We start from the raw sequence: 13,120 nt of genomic DNA on the forward strand, positions 1-13,120 counted from the left end.
GGATTGGTTTAATGGTAGCTTAACCAATAATGTTAATCAAGTTAAATCAACATGACAAGGGCAAGAAAGCAGCCTCTATGTGAATGCAATTTTGCAGTAATTTTTTTACTTTGTTTTTCATTTTATATTTTGATAGTAAAGTTGGAAGTAGGGCTATTGCTAGTATCAAATTACTGGCTTACTGCCTTTGCTTTTCACTCCTGTGATTTCAGGTTGTTTCTTGTTCTGTTTCCTCCACCATTACTCCTCCATTTTCCCCCCTATATTCTACCCCTTGTTCTTGTTGCTTTGCATCTTTTGGGACAGGGTCTTTGTCGAGTTAAATCAAATTTATTATAATTTGGTGGCAGTTGACCTAAATTTATGATCATTTATGATAATGCTATCACAAATCAAACCATGTCCAATATATAGCAGAGAGGAAGTCCACAAACAACCCACAATAAATTAGTACAAGGCTTACAAAGCCAAAACATCCTCTAATTAATTGTTGCTTTATAATTTTGCTACTTTTAACTTTTATAGTTAGAAGCAATCAAGTAAAATAATACAAAGTAGATTTGAAGGTAGGAGTAAAAAGAATAGATTTAACCCTTTTACTATAAATAGAAACTTAGTTTCAATTCAAGGAACAAGAATCAATCTCAGTCTCTACACAGCTTAAACCTATCTCTCAGGTGAATAAAATTTAGAACAAAGAACAAACACACTCATCATCCCTGCAATAGCTTCCCTTAGCCTGGAGGACCATGGAAAGACCTGCTTGCATGCCTGCCATGATTTGTTGCTCTCATTATTGCTAAAAGATCGAGAATCCACATGCTTCATTGAAGCTTCCGTCCTTGGTCTGTGGATCACTTCCTCAACGGGTTCTGTACAGCTTAAACCATATTGCCTTTGCTTTAAAGACCGTCAGAGCTGTTCTTTGCCATTCCTTTTAAACTAGTGTGTAAAAAATTATGAAGCCAACTTCAAGTGTAGGCAATGAATTTGAAGGAAATCTCTGGCCAAACTGATTATTTCGTATAACATATATACAGAAGTATCCACAGGACAATGGTTGTTGCTCGCACCCTACCGTTGAGATACTCAATTCTGCCCTTGCTCCTTGATTGGGTGCAAAGAGCTTGCCTTTCACAATCTTGTGTCTGTCGTGAAAGAATAAACGACTGCCATCATATGTCACTCAGCGACAGGCAGAGGGATTTGAATTTAAGAAAACATCATAAGCATCTGGATAAGGCTAGTTGAAGAAATAGGGAGACTCTAGAACCTCTCTGAGATCAAAGTCTCCCCGCTCTGGTAAGGGCGGAAAGTTTAATGAAGGGAAGGACTTCTGAAAGCTTTCCAACAACTGTAAGCACAAATAAATCAAAGCAATCAGCAAAATACATAGCCCAGCAAATGCAACAGATGTGCATTTCAGCTTAAGAAAAATTTTTTCCTACATCTAATCAAAGGTATTTGAATTCCAATAATGGCACTTCCAGATAAACAAAACTCCTTATGTTATACACAAATATGAATAACAACTTTACGGATATTCAAGTCCCTAAAGTAAGGCTACACCTAAGCCATTTCTGTTTTTACATTTTTCAAGAATGTGTTTACATGAAATCACAATCACAATGAAACTTCAGAAAAGGTATGAAAAAAAACAGGTAAATGCTACCACCTATTACTAGTTCAAAATTGTGTTTTATGTATTCATACTGATCTTTAGATGATTATTTAGAAATTTGACAATGTCTTCGAACTCCTTTGTTTTTTTTAGTGTTTCACTTGAATTTGGCAGACAGACTACATTTCACAAAGAAAGCCTCTTAAATACAATTTAAGCCATACAGAACCCAGGGGTAAAGATACATTACATTCTCTAGTATTGGTGCCTCATAGAGTTCAACGAACTTTTCTCTTAGTATTCTGTTCATTTCATCAACATCACATGCATGTGTCCAGTATGAATCATGGACCCCTGTGAAAAGACATTAGCATTGAACATTTTAGACTTCCTCAAATACACAAAGATAACAGCACATGCATGCAATAACTATCACACAGGAAAATTCACTAGACCTGCAAAATTCAAGCCCGCCTTTTTGCAGGCAACAGCAGTCATCATCATATGAGATCCATCGAGGGAGTGAACAAAATTTGGGGGAAATGCTGTTCTCTGCCGCTTAGCCATGACCTACAATCACAGTTGGCGATTTCAGCAGCCTCCAAAGTAAGGTACACATGGCAATATTGCATTGGGATATGAATGAGCAACCTAAAATTGCACTGATTAAGTAAATGGGTTCTTGCAGTGGGTGTTTAATCCAACAGTTACGCCCTTTTTATGCAACTACAGATGTGTTGGATTTGTTTGAAGATCATAACAGTATGCAGTTAAGCTTTGAATTCTAACACAAGCATTTATACTGAACTGAGAACAAAACCAGAAAAGAAAAGAAGTATGAGAAACAAAAGGCTTAACAGACCTTTTTTGTTCAATCATTTACACTGATATAGCTGTAAGTACAATAGGAAGCTTACAAGGTAAGTCTTAACCACACTTGGCTGCTGTACTAAATTAGCTAGTAAAATAAGCATAAAGTACATGACAGCAAGCAGCTATCACATAGCAAAAACAGTGCTACTTAGACTTTGTATCTGATGACTTGGTTGACTAAGGTCTTCAATGCAAGTCTTAATTCAACAAGAGGAAGCAAGAATCTCAAAATATTTGGTAACCTTTTTTTTTCTAAATAATACTCAGCAACCTTAATGTTTCTTCATCAAATTACCACATCACAGATAAAGCAATGCAAAAAATTACCTTGTCAGTTTCTCGTTGTAGAGTCAACACCTGAAGGGAAGTTTTAATCTGCACAAATTTAAAGCATAAAAAATGTCATAATGCTTTCTTTTAGATTTGCAAGGTGAAAAATTTTGAAGTTAAATAATGTCTCTGAGCATTACAAGATGCCGTCCTAATTGCCGGTAAGGCTGTACAACAGGAAGACCAAGAGGTGTGACCCATCGCACTGGCTGATTCTCAGAAGATATAACCTGTTTATACAGAGTCTGTCAGCAGTTAGAAGTATGCTAGAAAATTTATTGGTAAAAACAAAATCAAGATAATATTCCATGAGCCCATGCTTTAAATGCTCAAGTGCAATGACAGAGTGTATCACACAGCTGTTAAGACAGAAAGCTAATGTATGACAAAATTTCTCACATCACCAAACCCTTAAAACTACACACACACACACACATTCATACATACATATATATATATATATATACATGCATGTTAAAAGGAAGCCATAAAAACATATTAGCAGGGTGTCACCAAGTGAATTAGATATTGTCTAAATGAAAAGGATACCCAACCTGAATTTTTAATTAATCTCACAGAAGCTGTCACCAATACCAGCCAAATTAAAGATGTTCATACATTCCCTAAAATTGTTTTTAGAATTAGTTCGATGAACTTCAAGTACTTAGGATTTAAGTCTAGAAATAAAAGTGCCAAACCAGTGAACAAAACATGATACATTAAAGTCCACCAAATGCACTTTCTAAACCTAACAAAAATTCTGAATCCCTAAAACAAATTACCCACAATTCAAATCATGAAACCCTAACCCTAAGACTTCAAAGCACAATCTTTTCTTCTTATTTTACTTCGAATCCACTTTTCTGGCCTTCTTGCTTGTGGGATACATCATAAATTCATAAATCTGTCTGTAGAAACAAGCCATATGCTAACTTCTGAACTATTAATTACCAACATTCACTATGTAAGTACCAAAAGAAAACATTTTATAAATAAATGACAGACCTTTGCACATTCACCAAGCCAGTTCATGATACTTCTTGCAGCTTGAAACATCTCTCCCAGGGCAGTCAAGGTGGTCTGCACATACATGAATGATTGAGTTAAACCTTAATCAGACAGTGACACACCTGCATGTATGCACACACAAAACAATTTCCTCACTCTTGCTGCATAGCAAGATGCAACAAACATTTCTGTATCATCTGCTATAGCACATCGCTCCTTCAACCTTCTCTTGATCTGGTCACGGGCACCAATATAAGTTACACCATACACTGAGGTCATCACAGTCTGCTTCACCAATTTCCGGTCAACCTAAAGATTTGAAATAAATTTGAAATAGTGAGAGCTATAAATTTGAAATAGTGAAGGTAAAATATCAGAAATAAAATACACACAAGTGAGAGCTATAAAACTCCTGAATATAAGCATATGCATTCCAATTTGGCCAGATATAAAATTAGATTAAAAAAATCCCAGAACCTATTTAGTTGAATAATTTTCATAGATTGTCCCCTTATTCATCCAACAAACAGAAAAGAAATGACACAAACCTGATTGATTAGAAGCCGAGCATGTAATGCATGAGGATTTATTGCAGGATCTTTCTCTGCATCTCTCCTCATAATATCAACAACTCTGCACCAGAATAGCAAATTGATATAGATAACTCTATGAGAGAATATTGCTTTGGTAAACTCAAAATTCCAAGATGATTTTTATACAAGTTTGAGGAAACATGGTAAAACATTTATCCAATCAAGCAATGTAATGCATAAGGATTTGTTGCAGGATCTTTCTCTGCATCTCTCCTCATAATATCAAGAACTCTGCACCAGAATAGCAAATTGAGATAGATAACTCTATAAGAGACCATTGCTTTGGTAAACTCAAAATTCCAAGACGATTTTTACACAAGTTTGAGGAAACATGGTGAATTATTTATCTAATCAAGCAAAATAAGCAAATCATACACTTAGTTGGACAGCTTGCATGCAGAAATAGTTGGATATGTAAATTCACGATATAACTCATACAACTCCATTAATGCAAATTCCTCCAAGGCCCCAGAGATGGACTCTGCCTTTGCACTCAAATGTCAATAGGGCAGTGTAATGCATTCTTAATCAGGATTGCAGCTTTATGTTTTGATCCATTTCCAAAAGCATTTCAGCTAAAAGTTCCAAATTTCCAACTTCTACTCGTAAAAATACCTTTCGCTGGAGAAACTTTAGACGATTGTCTTCTTCTAAATTGTACGTATCCCAAATAGAATAATTTTAAGGACAAATTAATGTCCCAGCACCAAACCATACTGCATAGACAGATATTGATGCAGGACATAGTTAGGCTAGTCTGCCTGCTTGGCATATATGGCAGGCTACAATTGCAGAAATTTGGGATTTTAGGATATATGGCTATGGTAGGAATTATAGTAAAATTAAAGGAATGAAAAACCATGATCTTAGCCTTTGGCGTTCAAAGAATTAAGACCTATCAAACCCAGCTATTGAAGCACCATTAGTTAGCATTTACATACACACCCAAATTGTTGAGTCTCCTGCCCTTTGCAGGTGGCAGAGAGGACTAGAGAGAGAAAGTAATAATTACCGGGCAGCAATTCCTGAATAGACGTCAGCTGGTTTCTCTCCTGCAACAAGATTCACTGAAGCTGCTCCCAACTGAAAGCCAAAGCAATTCAATTAAAATACCAAAGAAAAAAAAGCACAAACACAAATTTAGTCGATCATACAAATAATTCATTCACTATATAGATATGTTGCACATTCAATTAACATGAAAAATAGACTACCGTAATTAATAAAATTTCAATAAACTAATTTACTGACATTTCACTTGCTGTAACTGAAGATGCCCTTCTATAAAAAGAGTGAGAACGAAGTTACACCCTAGGGATAAAAAACCACAACAAGAATCAACATGTCACATGTTTGGAGGTACTTGAGCTTTTTCTCCCCTCTAACCTCTGTAAATACTTCACAGCCCTCACCTCTATACCCATACTCTAACTGACGCAAGAGCGTCTAGGATTGTATTTAGTTTTTGCTAATTTAGTTGATTTAGGATTTATTTTCTTTATTTTATTTAGATTAGGATTCTTTTCTTATTTTTATTTTAATATTTTTAAAAATTAGTATTTAATTAGGATAGTCATGTTCTATTTAGGAATAGAACACCTATTTTATTTAAATCTCTTATTAATTATTCTAATTGTATTAGATAACTAGAAGTAAAGTTTTATTAGGATTTGGGCCTATAATACTATAAATAAAACCCTTAGGCTTAGTTATGAAACATTCAGAGTTGAGAGTTAATAAATAATATTTTCTTAAGTAGGAGTGCTTATTTCTCTAGATTCTTTCTAAAGAGTAAGAGGTTTTAGTATCTTTGGCCTAACCAACCAAAGTGGGATTTTGGCTATTTTTCACCTTAGTGGGGTTTTCAACCTTGCCAAGATTAGTGATTCACTTTAGTGGGGTTTTCAACCTCGCCACGATTGATGTCTTTCACAATGCCCAGGTGTCTTTACAATGCCACGGCGTCACTAACTTTTGATAGGATTTTTCCTTTGAAATCTAATTAACAATACAATTAAGAGCATAATTGGAATAAATCAATAGCTAATGCTTTCCGCTTTTAGTAAAAGACAAACAATTTGAGACATCAAAATTTGTTAATGCTGGATGGAAACATTGGAATAAAGTATGACAAAGAGAAAAGTGCATTACCTTATCCCTTCCAAGGGCAGCATAATGTTGTAAACCATTGCATGAACCATCCTTTCAGGAATTAAGACATAAAAACTCAATGTTATGCTTCAGACAATTGAAATATGATGAAATACTCAAAGCAGAGTCACATTAATTGATCATCAAATCCATGAAAAAACAGAACAATTGCAATATAATAAATTAATACAAGCATTTTTTCTTATAGCTACCAGTATCAACCAGTGGCATAGAGCAAATACAGTCTCATATTACAACACAGTAACAGTAATCACAACTAATCCAGGATGCAGGCTATTGCATACTCAAAGAATATACCTCCAAAGTCTAGAGAGCACAAACAAACACACACGTGTGCGTGTGTGTGTGTGTGTGTACATACATACATATATACATATATATGTATGTATGTATGTATGTTGGTTTCCAGGAACATTTGACTTCTCATCAATGAAACTAGCAGATAAATAAGAAATTCAGCATCTCGATTTTTAATTTTGCTAGGGGAAAAACACCTGGTGCACAGGCATGTGCGAAATAGTGGTCTCTGGGGACGAACTTCTCAATGCTTCAGAGAGATTAATACATGCTGCCAAACATTGGAAGGGGTCCTCTGCACTCAACCACCAGCGCCTTCCTTCAAGAGGTCTGTCTGCTGAATCAAAGATATCATCCAAATGGTTCTCTGTAAATGCTATTCGACCCTCATAGGACAACTTGTCCACTCCTCCAGCATACAAATTTGCCAAATGTATTTTCAGCCAGCGTAAGCCTGATTTCCCAAGGGGGCGCCCCTCTGCAAACTCCAGGACACCTCGACATAAATCAGAGCCAAGATGATTTAGATAGGGGTGCATAGGATATGCCCGGCCTCGAAAATCAAGGTTGTGTGGGTAGTAGAAGCCATCCTCATCCCTCATCTTTCGAGCCACCTATCTCCAACAGAAATAAAAATGTTAGAATGCCATATATCAGAACATGACATAACACTAGGTAGATGTTACTGCTTAAGGCAGGTTCTTACAGCAAGTTTAAGTTCAACATCACACCGCAGTGAATGCCTTTCATTATTCTGCTTGTTGGCAGCTTTTACTTTCCACTTCCATTTTTGAATTTCTGCTTCATCTTCAGTGTCTGGCTTCTCAGGCAGAGGAACCTGATTAAAATTTAAAAAATAAAAAATCAAAGTTGACAGAAGATCATTAACTTGGAAAAAAGAAAGAACAGCATTGCAGATTTTAATATTTAAGCAGCAAAAAGAAAAAAACTTCACATCAAATCGAATGAATTTCTCCCCTTCAGAAAACGAAAAAAAGAACATAAACCAGTAAAAAGAAAATCAGATTCTGCTTATTTCACAGGTACCCACATCTTCACGGTCAACCAAGCTTGCAACACGGCCTCCATTAGCCCATAATCTGTCTACTACACCAAGAACCCTTTTATTTATCCTCCATTTGGTATTTCCTAGTGTATCCAGGGCCTGATACACAAGACAATAAAAGAATCATTGCAATAATGGAGAAAGGCTACATCGAACAGTAATATAAAGTTGGTGAGTGACAACAATTTATTGATCTTGTTTTCATATTAAAAGCAATGTAAAGAACAAATTGCCAACAATTAAAAAAGTACACAACATGAAGATAAACAATAAATCTTAAGGATTTCAAACCTCAAAAATAGGCTCTAATTGTTTCCTTGGAGTTCTTTTAACAGTTTCACGTTGTTGTTTTGCTCCATGTGTTCGCATGACATAGGATGGCAAAAACAAATATGCACCTCGATCATACCTGCCAAAATATCACAGAATTTATCAGAGATAAACCAGTGAACAGGAACTGAACAGAAAAATATATAAAGCTGTTTCAAGTTGAGAGAGCAATTTTCTTTTATAAAGATATTTAAATAAGCTGGAATAAGTTGGGACCAAGCTGTCAATATATCTGAATCATTGGGGGAGATCGAAGAAGCAGGGGAAATAAACTGTGTAAAGATATAACTTCTAGTTCATACCCCGTCCAGTTTTGAGGAGGCACTAACATCGGCATATAAGGAATTACCATGTGCCTAGCCTGATTACAGAAGCAGAGATTAGTTCATCCATATACCTCAAAGAACAGAGATTTATTCAAGGGGGTAATTTTCATGAATGAAATGCTTGTTAAGCACCATTTCTTAAAGACTACTTTTTACTCCACTTACAGTTTTCTCAAGACCTTTGCGAACTAGTAGATCACATTCAATGACACCATATCTCCTGCTGCCTTTGCTGATGAAGAATACACACAAAAATAAATACTCTGATGTGAGTTATGAGTGACTGAGTGAGAAGTGAAAAGTGAGAGAGAGAGAGAGAGAGAGAGAGAGGAGAGAGCAAATAAATATAGATGCAGTTTCTCACTTTCCATCTTTGGTGATAGTTTTTAGAGAATGTACAAATGCAGGGCGAATATCAGGTGGACAATCACCTAACTGATCAACTGGTGGCTGTATATACGCATTTTCAATTAATAACTGAATCAGACGGCAGCCAACCTATAAAGGGCAACACCATGATACAACATTATGAACAGAGCAAAACCGGAACAGATCTCAACATTTTACAACTGCAAACATCAAATACCTTAACATGAGCCTCCTGGCCCCAAGACTTTGAAGTATCATGCCCCTTCACTATTTTCCTCACCTGATGCACCTTTTGCTTTTTAAGCAACTGAGTCACCTTTTTCCTCAGTTTTTCCTGGTCTTTGACCAGTTTCTCTTGTTTATTGGTCACAGGTTCAGATTCACCATCAGGTTTTTTATCCGTTGTTTTCTTCTTCTTTGTCTTACCCAAGAAGCTCTGTATTTTGGCCTGATCCACAAAGGAGACAACCATAGATAAGTTCTCAGCAAGAAATAGAAATGAATGTTCCTTGAGTATAAGCAACAAAGATGTCATATACATCTAAAATAAGCAGCTTATCTTGAATTTTTGAGCAAAAAACATTAAAGTCCATGTCAATAAAAAGTTAAATTGAAGAGCACCCAAAACCAACATGTCCCCAACTACCTTTCACAATAATCAATTTCCTCCATAAAACCTTAAAGTAAAAATTGCTCTGGAGAGTGGGCTTTTTTCCACTCAGATTAAGTTGCCTGAATATATATCATCCAGAAATTCTAAAATTCTATCATGTGAAGTGGAAAACAGATTTTTGCTAATAATTTTCAGTTCTACTTCATTTCCACAGCAAACTGTCCTATGACAGACAACAACTATTCAAAGGTTACCAATCATTTCGTTAAGTTTTAGAAATTGACCCACGAATCACAACATTGAATCTATAACTGAGTTCTACTTACTAACGTATGAATATTTTGAAACAATAGAATACTATAAACTCCAGCTATAATGTTATATCATGTGATCAACTGAAAAGCTTTTACCAAGGCTCGCAGTTTTCTTAAATTTGTCCACCACAGATTGACATTTATATCAAGATCACATACTCCTCCAGATTGCTATATTAAGAAAACAAACTCACTGAATCTAATGCAGTCAACCCAAGAAAAAGAAGAATGATAAAACTTGAAGTTATAACCCGCTCACCTCATGTTCAATGGCTTCACCAATCTGGCAAGCCGCTTGGACGACCCTAATACCCCCAGTTCCAGCAGTATTAGTCATCAACAGTCCCATCAATTTGTGCATAGTAACAACCGCCATCATATCAGCAGACAACTCGTTAAAATAAGCAGCATGACTTATCCTGCAATTTTCCTTGCACAACTCTTGCTCACCAACAATAGAATCTCTCAAAGGCTCAAACCAACCAAGAAACAATGACTTAATATAAGGCAAATTTGGAGCAAGCTTGTGCTCACACATATCCATTAGTAATTCTTGGTACTCTTTAGCTGCCTCTTCCCATGCCTCAGTCTCTATCTTTATTTGCCTCTTCTTTAACGTATTGTACTTTGCTACCCCCATTCCTTCTGCCACTTTCTTAGGTTGCACTAAAAAAGACATTTTCTTCTCTTCTCTTGCCATTGCTTCCATTAATTCATGGATTTCTTCAGACCCCGACATGTCCTCTTCAGTAGATATAACAGCCTCAGCAGCACTTGCATACCCTTTCAAATTCCAAAATTTCCCAGAAAATCTTAAAGGGTCACCTGGTTGATTCAAACTGAATTTGCCTAAATCATCCTTTTGAGAAGAGAAGACGCCAATTTGGCGAAAACCCGGAAACAGGCACCCATAAAAACCGTTGGCTCTGGCCTCGGAAGCCCTGACTTTATTGGCAAAAACTGAATCCTGAGAAAACCCTGTAGCAGAACATGAAGAAAGCGAGCAAGTATATGGTTCAGCGACAAATTTAAACTTTTCCCTGTAGGCAGCTTGTTTAACTAAGCTTCTCCACATGCTTGAGCTATGCTGTTATTGTACATAAACTGCTCCAATCCAAAGCTGAAAGATATAATAATTGGGCAAGAGAAAAGCTTTCCTTGGGATTTTCCTCTTCTTTTTCTATGACAACAAGGGAAATAAATTGAAAAAGTGTCAAAAATTTTGAGGCGTTGAGTTAAGGAGAAGAATGAATGAAACGAAAGATTAATGTGAAATGGTGAGATCCTAGAAGAGAAAAATTTCGGAAGCTGATGTAGCCGCCTTTAAACCCTCCCAAAAACCTATGCCTTCCGTTTTTGCTATAATAAAAGTTCCATGGGTTTAATAGCCCACCCGTTTCTTTAATTTGGTGTAACCCAAATAGACCGTTTTCCTGTACTACTATAATTTAAATTCTGTCTAGTTTTTTTTTAGTTAAAAGTTATTATAAAATTTTTAGGATAAATAATAATTTTTAAAATTAAATTAAATCTATTTAATAGATTTATTTTTATAAGTATTTTTTATAAATAAGTTGTTTGATAAAATAATTTATATAAGTTTTAATTTTAGTTAATATTATCGTAAAAAATATATAATAAATAACTTTCGATTAATTACAAATTTTTTTATTTATAATAAAAAAATTAAATTCATTTTTTTATTTATTTAAAATAAATTTTCAAAAACATAAAAAATATTTTTATATAACATTAAATTTATAATTAATAATAAATCATCTAAAATAAAAATATATAATATTGAGATTATTTTTAACAAATAAAAATATTTTTTTAATAAAAAAATCTTGAAAATGAGGCATATTTTACAAAAAAAAAAAAGATAAAAAAGTTCTTCTCTTAAACTTTGCTTAAAGCTCTTTTTTTTTAATTTTGTTTTTTAAAAACATTATTTTTTTTCAAGATCTTCTTATAATTTTTGTTTAGCCTAACATATGCTTTTAAAAGATAAATAACTTGAAAAAAAAAAATTAAGTCAAGTGGATACTAGAGGAAAATATCCTCACCTTCTAACTTTTAGTTATAATTGTATTATGGATTCATTAATTTTCAAAATATACCGTCTATTTCAAATAAACATTTTTCGTCAGACATATAAATTCAGTAATTAATCTACCATTAATATTTTTGTTAGATTGATTACATCGTAATATTGAAAAAATAATTTTATATTTTTTTAATTTTAAAAATTATCTCATTATATAAATTATAATTTTTCATTTTTAATTTTTGTCTTATTAAAAGAAAAACCTATCCCTTACCTCTTCGCTAACCGGAACGTCAGAAACGACTCTAACTGAGAAGCACCAGATCCGATCGGATCTCCCTCCCCCCGCTCTCCACACCCCCCATCCCACCCCCGCTCTCCCTCCCCATGGGAGCGCGAGATCTACGCTCCCTTGAGGGGCGAGGGGGTGGGGGGTGGGGGAGCAAGATCCACGCTCCAGCTCCTCTAGGGAGCACAGGGGTGGGGGCAAGGGAGGTGGCTAACCGGGAGGGCCAACGACTGGTTTAAAAAAAAAAATAATGAAAAAGAGGTAGAAAGAAAAAAAAGGTAATTTTGACATTTTATACTTGTTGTTAACATTGTTCATACGTTTGAGATAAATTGTCTATTTTAAAAATTAATGAACTGGGAGAGAATTATGACTAAAAGTTAAGGGTTAAAAATATTTTACTCTTTATTTTATGAAAAATTTATCCCTACTATATTTAGAAGGTTGAAACTTTACTCTTTTATCTTATTAAGTATATTAATAAAAATTAATAAATTAATTAATATATAATAATAATTTAACATCAACAGTGAAATTTAAAAACATTAGTATTTGTATATAAAATAATAATCTTTAATCTCTCTTTAAATTTGATGCATGTAATGTGGTGAAGTGGGTTACAAATTTTTAAAACTAATAATTAACGTCATTGATCAAAATAATATCTATCATTTTATACTTCTACAACGCTTATGTGAAATTAACATAAAAAATAAAAATATCATTTTACACCCATATGATTTTATTAAATTTGGGTCTTTATAGTCTTAACTCATCCTAAAGGAAACATTTTATTAATACATTCCAATAATCAACATCTTTATTTATGCTTTATATAAAGAAAAGAAAAACATTTTAAGTCATAAACAGTG

General features: G+C 34.4%; 1 protein-coding gene across 1 annotated transcript; it reads right to left on the reverse strand.

Annotated features, from left to right (window-relative positions):
- Window positions 1-567: 567 nt before the first annotated feature.
- Window positions 568-12,356, reverse strand: MGP3 (male gametophyte defective 3). The gene is made up of 20 exons (XM_018116144.2): window positions 12,234-12,356; window positions 10,172-11,092; window positions 9,203-9,433; window positions 8,981-9,114; window positions 8,782-8,848; window positions 8,593-8,651; window positions 8,252-8,369; window positions 7,946-8,059; window positions 7,601-7,732; window positions 7,092-7,508; window positions 6,577-6,627; window positions 5,438-5,508; window positions 4,381-4,465; window positions 3,989-4,141; window positions 3,830-3,904; window positions 2,965-3,054; window positions 2,822-2,869; window positions 2,077-2,191; window positions 1,872-1,975; window positions 568-1,354 (listed from the first exon to the last, which is right to left on the reverse strand). Exons 2-20 carry the CDS (start codon window positions 10,985-10,987, stop codon window positions 1,244-1,246), a joined length of 2,991 nt encoding a protein of 996 aa, XP_017971633.2. The 5' UTR covers window positions 10,988-11,092; window positions 12,234-12,356; the 3' UTR covers window positions 568-1,243.
- Window positions 12,357-13,120: the final 764 nt, after the last annotated feature.

Source organism: Theobroma cacao, chromosome 2 (genome assembly GCF_053813885.1).
Source record: "Theobroma cacao isolate CCN51 chromosome 2, ASM5381388v1, whole genome shotgun sequence".
NCBI lineage: Eukaryota > Viridiplantae > Streptophyta > Magnoliopsida > Malvales > Malvaceae > Theobroma > Theobroma cacao.

Coding starts and splice junctions, on each gene's coding strand:
- MGP3 (XM_018116144.2), bottom strand. CDS start 10,987: ATGTGGAGAAGCTTAGTTAAACAAGCTGCCTACAGGGAAAAGTTTAAA. Junction 2,192..2,821: donor TACAACGAGAAACTGACAAG/GTAATTTTTTGC, acceptor CTGTGATTGTAG/GTCATGGCTAAGCGGCAGAG. Junction 1,355..1,871: donor AGGCACCAATACTAGAGAAT/GTAATGTATCTT, acceptor TTGTGCTTACAG/TTGTTGGAAAGCTTTCAGAA.